The sequence below is a fragment of the Crocuta crocuta genome, unplaced genomic scaffold (assembly GCF_008692635.1).
Source record: "Crocuta crocuta isolate KB4526 unplaced genomic scaffold, BGI_CrCroc_1.0 scaffold114, whole genome shotgun sequence".
In the NCBI taxonomy this organism is placed as follows: domain Eukaryota; kingdom Metazoa; phylum Chordata; class Mammalia; order Carnivora; family Hyaenidae; genus Crocuta; species Crocuta crocuta.
In genome coordinates, this window is record NW_027530000.1 from 798,439 (window position 1) to 809,226 (window position 10,788).

At 52.7% G+C, this 10,788-nt stretch overlaps 1 protein-coding gene across 3 annotated transcripts in view; it reads right to left on the reverse strand.

Moving 5' to 3' along the window:
• The window catches only part of GOLGA3 (golgin A3), a 41,598-nt gene that overhangs the window by 19,838 nt on the left and 10,972 nt on the right, over nt 1-10,788 (reverse strand). For all 3 annotated transcript variants that reach the window (XM_077763577.1, XM_077763576.1, XM_077763575.1), the window contains 5 exons: nt 9,674-10,332; nt 8,745-8,856; nt 6,913-7,219; nt 3,973-4,175; nt 1,062-1,199 (listed from right to left, as the gene is read on the reverse strand). In XM_077763577.1, coding sequence (XP_077619703.1) covers nt 1,062-1,199; nt 3,973-4,175; nt 6,913-7,219; nt 8,745-8,856; nt 9,674-10,332 — 1,419 coding nt within the window. The remainder of the gene's footprint in view (nt 1-1,061; nt 1,200-3,972; nt 4,176-6,912; nt 7,220-8,744; nt 8,857-9,673; nt 10,333-10,788) is intronic.

Sequence of the window (10,788 nt, forward strand, 5' to 3'; positions counted from 1 at the left end):
AAAAGACTCACAAATTTAAAAAAAAAAAAAAAAAAAAAAAGAAATGGGAGAAAATACGGAACGACACCCCCATGACCACCCTCTGAAGTGAAGACAGGCTGCAATGTGTCCCTGCTTTGGGGATGTACTACTGGGAACATTGTCATTGAGCTGGTAAACCCAGACCCAGGCTGGGGGACAAGTGGATGGCATCCTTTACAATTTGCTTACGTAGATAATATCCAAGACCTATGTGTGTTTCCCGAGAAAAACTGTCAGCTTAGAACTTAAAATCATTTCAGTTCTTTGGCACCAAGTCCCTGAAGCACGTGTCTGCCATGACATGATTCTCTTCTGTCACCCACCTCACCTGTGACGACACAGGAGTGTGCGCAGAGAAGCAAGAGATGGTCCAGTCAGGACACCGACCTTCCACACCCTCAGCACAGAACCGCCAGGCCACACGCTGCCCAGACCTGTGCACCATTCCTTCCTCCCTCCAACAAGCCTACTGAGTAGGTATCGCCGTCCTCATTTCATAAATCAAGGGAACAGGTTCAGAGAGGGTAAGAAATCGTACGGGGTCTCACAGCTAAGTAGAACAGGTCAGAGCTACCGTGACCCACCGCCCTGGAGACAATCTGCAGACGCAGATGGCCACGTCCTAAGTCGCTCATGTGCTCGCTGGCGGTTCAAGAGAAACATCAGCTAAGTGCTCAGAGACAAGAAAATGCTGATCACTGCAAGGCTTTCAGAAATACAGCATCTCAGAGACACACATACAAACCTCCTCCTCCCCACCTGCTGGCCGGCACCTTCCCAACCGTGGGCCAAGCGCCGCACGGTTAGTTGAAGATAAGTCACCACCAGTGACTCAGATCAAAGAGATGGATGAGCTTACGGTGAATGTGAGGAACAGAAATGCCAAACCCTAAATCACTGCTACTTGTCCAAAAGATTAGTTTAACAGACATCTGAATAGATACACAGAGTATTAACGTTTACATATCCATATCTGTGAGGTTTCGTAACCTTGAAGAATGTTGAAGTGCGAAAAGAGCCAGTGCAGAGCCAGCCCTCACCTCGATGCCCTGGAGCTGGACGGCAATGCGCTCCTTCTCCTTGATGGATCTCTGCTGGGTTTCCGTCAGCTGGTGGGACAGGGACACGTTCTCAAGTTTCAGGTGCTCCAGGAGGCCTGCCTGCGTCATCTGTCCAACCTTCGGAGAAAAAATCCACAAGGTAGGAAGTGGCTAGATTTCAGACCGAAGCACAGCCCGGCCCACTCCAGCAGTCGTGGGGGTGAGGGTCCTGTCCCGTGAGGCCTGCGGGGGGAACTGTCCCCAGGGCCCCACCACACAGGGCTCACGCCCACCCTCCTGTCACCCACCCTGACACTTGAGCTGCCTGGGTTCTGTGTGCCGAAGGGGGCAGACTGGCAGCCCAGAGGCTGGTGGTCCACATCCCCGAGGCTACAGACGCAGTCTGTAGCAAGACCTACACACAAGTTCCCGTGGAAGGTTTCATCTGAGGACCCTCAAGGTGGGGTGGGGGGGGGTCTCACCTGGATGGCAGGGACAGCAAGGCCTGGAATTTGCCCAAAAAATGACATGACCAACTACGACTAGACACATCTCACGCCCTGGCCTCTCAGTGCCTAACTGTCTGAGATACTCACCAGGCTGACCCTGGCCATTCCCAGGAAGCCATCCAGCCTGGTCAGACCCTGGCTGTCACAAACCGTGAGGCCTCCTCTGACCCACCATCTCTTACAGAGGTGCCCAGCTTCACAGCACAGCGTGCCAGCCCCAAGAGGGCGGAGCAAAGAGAAGCCTGAGGGCCCACGGCTCTGTGACTGGACCTTCGGGCACATTACTTCCAGATATGCTGTGAACACTCATTGACACTGTGAGATGCCACACGTGACCAGAAGTTGTGAATTTTGGGGTCTCAGAGGAAACTACCCAGAACAGGAGGAGATACCATTTGCTGGGACTGTGGGGTTTTTGTTTTGTTTTGTTTTTTAAGTTTCATTCATTTAAGGAACCCCATACCCCACATGGGGCTCAAACATGTAACTCCAACATCAAGAGTCACATGCTCTTCCCACTGACCCAGCTGATCAGGGTTCCCCTGATGGGAACTGTGTTTCAGGCAATGAAAGAATAAAGGCCACTCTGCTCTGTGCTGCCTCCTGAATGTGCCTGGTGGTATTTCTGTGTTACCAGGGAAAGAGGAAGAAAACATCCTCACCCTAATCAGGAAGCTGGACCCTGGGTTCTGGGGGTGTCTGAGAAAGGCAGGTACAGCTGACTGTCCTCCCCGGGGCCCCTCCTCCACTCTGTCCTCCAACTCCATTTCTGACTTAGGGCAAGGCACATAAATGTTGCTTCCTTAAATGTTTTGTGTCTCATGTAAAGGCACTATCACTGCAAGCTTGTGTTAACATGCATGGTAATTTATTTCCAAGTATGTTGTCAATAGAACAAATGTGTACAAGTAGGGTCATTTAGCTTAAAACATCTAAGACAAATTTAAGAATATTTCTATTTTATATATTTGTAGACTGTAGTATTTTTTAAGTTTATTCATTTTGAGACACAGAGAGCGTGCAAGTTGGGGACAGGGAGGAAGGGAAGAAGGGGGGACGGGGGGAGAGAGGGAGAGAGGGAGAGGGAGAGAGGGAGAGAGAGAGAGAGAGAGAGAGAGAGAGAGAGAGAGAGAGAGAGAGAATCTAAAGCAGGCTCTGCATGGTCAGGTCAGTGCAGAGCCTGGTGCAGGGCTTGGAATCATGAACCATGACATCATGACCTGAGCTGAAGTTGTATGCTTAACCAACTGAACCACCCAGAGACCCCTAAATTTTTTTTTCTTTAAGCAGGGCTCAAACTCATAACCTTGACATCAAGACCTGCACTGACATCAACAGTTGGACACTCAGTCACTGAGCCACCCAGATGTCCCTAGATTTTTTTTTTTTTTTATGTTTATTCATTTATTTTGAGAGAGAATCCAAGTGGGAAAGGGGCAGATAGAGAAGGAGACACAGAATCCCAAGCAGGCTCCAGGCTCTGAGCTATCAGCACAGAGCCCGACGCGGGACTCAAACCCACAAACTGTGACCATGACCTGAGCCGAAGTCGGATACTTAAATGACTGAGCCACCCCGGCGCCCTAGATTTTTTTAAAAGAGCATTTGGTGGAGTTAGTATTTTACATCTTCTACTTGAGAATTAAAGTTCTAATTAATCTATAATATTTTACCAGAACAAAGAAAAACAAAGGGAGAGAGAACAAAACCATGGCTAAATCCAAAAAGAAGACAGAGGCTGATGCAGACCAAGGCACCACTCAGCACCCTCATCAACCTAATTAGTCCAAAGCCCCAGGATTTGGACCAAAGTGCATTTCGGCCACTTGGCTACCATCCCGAGCACCTCTGGAACACGATGGGCCCAGAGAGAAAGGCCTCAAGGGAAGCACAGGGCCCAGCATCACCCTGCGGCCGGGACGCACACCTGCTCCTCCCCACCCCCCTGTGCAGAATCCAAGGATGACACTCTTGTACCCCCAGCAAAATGGAGAGAAATCAGAGTGCTCATGCTGGAAGGCCTGGTGGTCAAAAAGCTGGAGCAGAGAGAAGCTCCAACCAGGAAGGCGATACACTCTGTGCCCCGTGTGTGCCAGAAACAATGTCCCAGGAGGGCAGTGACCAGGGCACGGGAGCTGGTGCCAGAGTCCCCAGACCCGGGCTCTGAGAGCTGGGCTCAGACCATGACAGGTGCCCCCCGGGGGACTCGTCACAGAATGAAAAGTGATCAAGCAGAACCTGTTAGACCCCTTGTGTCAGAAGGTCATGGACAGTAGATGCTCTACAGGGTGGAAAAGAAGCTAAACGACTTTCTCTAACTGTATCTGTGAGATCTAAAAACAGAAAGACTTTTAATTTAGGAAAAGGCAAGCGTCTCACACGAGACCCATCCGGGGCCGTACCTGGATGTGGGCCATCTCGCCCTGCAGTCGGACCCGGGCCTCCTGCGCCAGGGCGAGCTGCTGCTGGTACCACTGCCGCACGTGCTGCAGAGACGAGATCTCTGCCTGGGACGCCTTCAACTTGCTGCTCAGCGTGGTCCGCTCCAGCTGCACCTGCTGTAGCTGGCTCTGCAGGGCCGTCATCTGCCGTCGAAGGTCATGCACTGAAGGCAAGCACAGCAGCTCACGGCACCCGCTTCTCAGGAGCTCACAGCTCTGCACAGACACCCCACACAGAGTCCATCTCACTATGCACAGACGCCCCACGCACGCTTGGTCTCTCTCTCTGCACGGACACCCCACGCAGACTCGGTCTCTCTCTCTGCACGGACGCCTCACGCACGCTCGGTCTCTCTCTCTGCACGGACACGCCATGCAGGCTCGGTCTCTCTGCACGGATGCCCCACGCAGGTTCGGTCTCTCTGCACAGACACCCCACGCATGCTTGGTCTCTCTGCACAGACACCCCACTCAGGCTCGGTCTCTCTCTCTCTGCATGGACACCCCTGCAGACTCGGGCTCTCTGCAGAGAGCAGACACGCTGCAATTATGGATGCTGAACCATGGCTCCCGGGGAAATACAGGAGTGAACTAATCAACACACAACCTTGTGTTGTGTGCTTATGTACAAAGGCATTTTACTTAATCTGTACTGTTGATTCATCAACACTGAACTCACAGCCAACCGCACCATAACTCATGCCTGAAGGAAGCTCACCGAACACACATACTTTCTCCATGAGACACGTCACAGACGTCTTGCACTTAAGAGCACAAGAGTGTCTGGAGTTCATTTTAAATACAAAACCCCCCTACAAAGCACAAAGATGCAGACGATGGGACACTAGCCTGTACAAGGGCACCGACTCTCTCAGGAGCAGAGCAGCGCCTCGTCCTTGTGTCGGGCAGCCTGAGCTGTGCTCGATGCTGCACCTGCCTGCGTTACCAACAACTCTGAGTGTGCCCGGAACACACGACTACACTGTGGGCACCAAGTGCCAACTATGTGCCTGCAGAACCACTGCGGGGGTCTGGTCTCCAGTCTTTAAATGGACTGAAGGCACTTGTGAGTGTCACCAACAGAATGGTGCTGTGCTAATTCCACCAAAACCTACTGACTCACTGACATGGTCACCTCTTAACACTGATGAGGGCACAGTGGAAGGAAAGCGGGCGGGAAGTTACAGACGACCTAAATCACGGTACAAACAAACCTGGTCAAATATAAGAAAAACACCATTCTAAAGATACCTTACAAAAATTAGAAAACAAATAAAAAACCATGACAGTTTAAGAAGATCCATGACCTCGTATCTGAAATTCTTGGGGCCAGATGTGTTTCAGAGTTCAGACTGCTAGCATTTCAGAAAGGCAACCCCAGGGGCGCCTGGGTGGCTCAGTCGGTTAAGCGTCCGACTTCGGCTCAGGTCATGATCTCACAGTTCGTCGGTTCAAGCCCCATGTCGAGCTCTGTGCTGACAGCTCAGAGCCTGGAGCCTGCTTTGGATTCTGTGACTCCCTCTCTCTCTGACCCTCTCCTGCTCACGCTGTCTCTCTCTCTCTCAGAAATAAAAACATTAAAAAAAAATTTTTTTTAGACACACTAAAAAAAAAAAGAAATAGATAAAACATGAAAAAAAAAACAAAGAAAAAAAAAGAGTGGCAACCCCAGTGCGAAGCCCAGCACGTGTGCTGTCGGCTCCACACGGGTGTCCATATTGCGCTGCAGCCGCGCGAGCACGGTCAGGGCTGCCGCCCAACGGGCTCTGGTCGTCAGGCCTCACAACCCAGACTTAACGATTATCTTGGTGCTCAGAACTTTCTGGATTTATAATTTTCTTTTTTTTTTAATTTTTAAATGTTTTTATTAATCTTTAACTTTTATTAATGTTTTCAGATTTATTCATCTGAAGCAGCTCCAGGCTCCGAGCTAGCTGTCAGCACAGAGCCCGACGCGGGGCTCAAACCCACGAACCGCGAGATCATGACCTGAGCCGAAGTCGGATGCTTAACCAACTGGGCCCCTAAGGCGCCCCTGGATTTATAATTTTCCTAAGGGTCTGCGCTATCATGAAACGTCCAAAGACTGAAAACAGTCTAAGCATGTTTCTCAGCTGCTCTTTCTATCTGGGTCAGGAAACTGTCTGCCACAGCAGTGTGTCACTCTTTCTTTTATGTCATCGCACCTGAGACCGGGTCTCAGAGCCTTGCGGTCCTCCAGAGCAGCCCCCCCGGCCGCTGTTCAGCTCTGTGAGAGGAACCCGTCCGCCTAGCCTGACCTGGAGGCTGGGAGGTGTGGGCCGCCCTTGGCTCTCCGGCGCCCCCTGCCCTGAGCCTTGTCCTCCCGTCAGGCAGCCCAGGTCTGGGCGCCCGGTGGGTGTGCAGCGTGTGCCCCAGGACGAGACGACGGCGTGAGGACAGGGTTACAACAGGTGCTCTGTCCACAGCCTGGCGCCACACCCCCCAATCACCACCGTCCCGCTGTCCCTCCCTCCAGGGGGGACTCCCACAGGGACCGGCTACAGCAAAAAGCTGAACTTAAAGTAGGAAAAATAAAGGTTTACTAATCAACACTTTTGGTTTTAAATATTTTAAGCAGAATCTGCCATTCTGAGGAATACGCGGGTAGCTCTAGACCCTGAACAACAGACTCTGAAGACAGAGTAAGGTATTAACGTTACTACCAACTACCGAGGATCCAGAGTTCGTTTCCAAGACCTAAGCCCTTCCCCGGGGCCACATGGGCAAAACGTACAGAACTTCATGCACTTAACTAAAGACAACACTTTCGAGAAGTGGCCACCTGGTACGTAAGTCAGAAGGGAACACAGCCCCTCCCGGCACCCTGACATACCGACAGGCCAGTCCGCACCCCACCGGGCCACCCTGTCGCACGCTCACCTGTGTTGTCCTTGCTGAGGATGCTCCTCTGCATCTCTTCCACTTTGGCCACGAGTCGCTGGTACTGCTCCTCGGCCACCTGCAGGTCACTGTTGGACGATGCCAGGCTGGCGTTCTTGGCTTCCAGCATGTTCTGCAGGTCAGTCATTGCTCGCTCCAGGTCCCAGCAAGACTGCTTCAAGGTGTCCACTTCCGAACTGAGCGAGTCCTGCTTCTGCTGGCTGCTGTGACTCTGCTCCACCTGCGCCTGCAGCCTTGTGCTCAGAGCGGCGAGCTGCGCCTGGAGCTCCGCCTTCTCTTTCAGTGCCTGGAGGCCCCCCAACCAGAAAGGACTTTCAGACAACGAGTCACTTCTACTTGTGCATTAGGAGCGCCACCGAGATGAACCAGTGGGACTCAGAGGGAAGCGCCATGTTTCCTGGGCTTTCAGCTACTCTTGCACCAACCGCTCTCCCAAAAGAAGATGGGTTCTCTGAACAGGCCCGAGGGGCAGGAGAGGTGACCAGAGTCCCCTCATGTTCTGCACAGCAGCACCCACTCACCCACGAGGATGCTGGAAAACACATTTGTTCAAAAACCAAACACGTGCAGCACTGCGCACACGCACACCCCCCAAGAAAGAACACCAGGCGTGCTGAGGGACCCCACAACACCAAGCGCAGTCAGATTGAGACCCGGGATGGTGCCTCCACGGAAACGGCACCCGCAACTGCGCAGGGCGGGCTCTGACAGGAGCCAGCTGGAGCCGGGGGGCACCGGGCGGCACGAGGCACCGCAGGGACACNGGACCTCCACAAGCACAGAGACCACCTGAGAGACGACGGGAAGGGCACGTGCCCATCTGCCATCAGCATCTCCTGCCCCCCACAAAAATGAGTCTGTCCGGGGTGTGAACGACTGAATCCCAAACAGCAAAGATGGGCAGACAAATGCACATCAACACACGTGGGGAAAACCAACTTCAGGAAGACGAACATCAAATTCAGAAACAGAACAATAAATACCAAAAAATCCAGTTAAATGAGCAAATGCGATGAGATTTTCCAATAATAACTTAAGATTTTAACAAGGAGGCCAGAAAAGATCACACCCCCTACAAGCCGCACAACTCAAGAGCAAGTCAGGATCCGAGGAGGAAAAGAAGGTAAAGTAAAACAAAAACAAAGGTTCCCATATCGCTCACGGGCTGAACATGCAGATGAAGCAGAAATGCACTGGATGAGGTGACATTCTAAAAAGAGACAGTGAAAATCACGTGCCACCAAAATTCCCTTTAAAATCGCAGCAACCACTGCCTCAGTCGGCACAGGTTTACGTGCACGAAGGGGTTGGTCTGCATCCCTGGACCACATCATGCAACAAACCACACCAGGCTCAAGAGGAAGCTATTCTCGCCACGAACCGCCACCCCGCGCCCTATACTGGGACACACTCCCAAAGGACACCCGTGCTGCCACCACACCGCCTCTGTGCCCGTGTGTCCCTGCTCTCCACGCCAACTGGACACAGCTGAATTCAACTCAACAGATTCACCCCACTTTTCAACAGGAAAACTGAAAATTAAGGGGCACAGGTGGTTTTTAGGTGTAGACTGAACAGATACAGCAAAGCTCACATCAGAAAAGGCAGAACCCGGGGCAGAAAGTATTAAAGGGGCAAAGATGACAATTTTAGCAAAGTCCTTCACAGTGAGGCGGCCAACGGGGCCATGGGGCCCGCATCCCAGAGTCAGGACGGACGCACAGGGAGACACAGAGCCGTGCAGGCAGGCAAAGGGTGAAGACACAGAGGACTCGGCACCCAGCCCACAGGCGCCCTCCAGCGTCCGTTACCTGACTGGCCTCTAAGGACAAGGCCTCCAGCTGACCCTCCAGTCTCATCTTGTCTTTCAGGGCCTGTAGCACTGTGTCGTGGGTCTCCGTGGCGGAGCTTTCCAGGGACACGCTGGGGGACGAAGGCACCGAGCGTCAGGCACCATCTCTCCTCCTCACGCGTCCAGTCTCTGGGCTCCTCACACCACCACTCCACCCCCCCACCACATTGTTTTATTTTATTTTTTTGTGTCTTTATTTTATTTGGAGAGAGAGACAGAGAGCAAGCGGGGGAGGGGCAGAGAGAGAGGGAGACACAGAATCCGAAGCAGCTCCAGGCTCCGAGCTGTCAGCACAGAGCCCGACGCGGGGCTCGAACCCACGGACTGTGAGATCATGACCTGAGCTTAACCTACTGAGCCACCCAGGCGCCCCTAACTGTATTTATTTAAAATAGGGGCGTCTGGGTGGCTCAATCGGTTAAGCATCCGACTTCGGCTCAGGTCATGATTTGACAGTCTGTGGATTTGAGCCCCGCGTCAGGCTCTGTGCCGAGAGCTAGCTCAGAGCCTGGAGCCTGCTTCAGATTCTGTGTCTCCCTCTCTCTCTGCCCCTCCCCTGCTCACGCTCTCTCTCTCTCTCTCTCTCTCAGAAATTAAAAACAAAAACATTAAATAAATACAGTTGGAAGATTTAAGTAGACCACTAATGCTCTTACAAATGCTCCCAAGAAACCCCGCACGGAGCTGGTCAGCCCAGGGAAGCACCTGTGCAGCTCTGAGACGAGTCTACACAAACACGGGAAACAGCACACCTTAATACCGGACGCGGTTCCTGGTCTGATTCCATAAACGACCAAGTTGTGTATGAAGAAATGTTACACACTACAGACGAGACTAGGAGAGACACAGCGCTGGAGGTCGGCTCTGGCGGTGGAGGGAGGCACCCACCTGCTGCAGACGCTGTCCGTCCGGCTCCGTGTCTCCCCGTTCACCTCCTGTCCCTGGTCCTGGTGCTCGGCCGCCGCGGCCCGGAGGACATCCGTGATGGAGGGGAACTGGCCCAGGGAGGCAGCAGCGATCTCCTGGCCGTTGACCACGTAGGGAGCTTCGCGAGTGCCCACGGTGTCCCCCGGAAGCCCGCGCGTCCCGCGGGTAGACATGCTGCTGTGGGAGGAGCTATCGCTCTCATTCCCGTCAGCCTCGGACGCGTTGTCACCCGTCAGGGACGCGCTCTCCAGGTGGTCCTCGGCCTCGGGACACGGGCTGACCTCGGACACCACGGACGTCACGCTGCTCCGGCTCTGCTTCAGGGCGCCCCTGGCGGCGTCTGCGGCCAGAGCATTTCCACCACAGCTCCCGGTGCTGGGGTCTTCGGTTTTGTAATCAGCCAGAGACCGGATTTTGCTTGATTTGGAACTTTTTTTCCCTTTGGGATGCGCCAGGAGCCCAAGGCTGCCCACCTTTGGCCCTCGGGGGACACTGGTGCGCAGGAAGGAGTATTCCTTTGTCAGAGCCACCGGGCTGGCACGGGGCAGGGCCTCTGGGTTCAGCATGAGCTCCGGGTCGAGCGTGCTGGACAGTCGTGCTCTGGCCGCAGGCTGACTGCACTGGGGAAGAAACCAAAGTACAGCAATCATGTTTACAAGTGACGGCGGCATTCAAACCCCGAGGCCCAGAAAGGCTGCACGCACACTTCTCAAGAGGCTCAACCACGTCCAAGTCCAAAGCCGCCCTGCTGCATTACAATCACCTGAGATTTACAATCACTCAGAGCTTGCTTCCGGTTATGCACACCTGCTCGCACCAGACTGCTCGAGATTCTAAGCCATTGCCATTTTAATGTAAATTTTAGATATTTTATCATTCTCTTGTTATAAATATTATCTTTCCCCACTAATTTCATAACTAGGCATATTAGAATAACTTGATTTTTCATATTTGTATTTTAAACTAACAATTCCCCAAACCCTCATTATTTTAATAATTTTAGAAATCATCTTTTAAGGTTTCTTTTATTTTTGAGAGAGAGAGAGAGAGAGAGAGAGAGAGAGAGAGAGAACGCA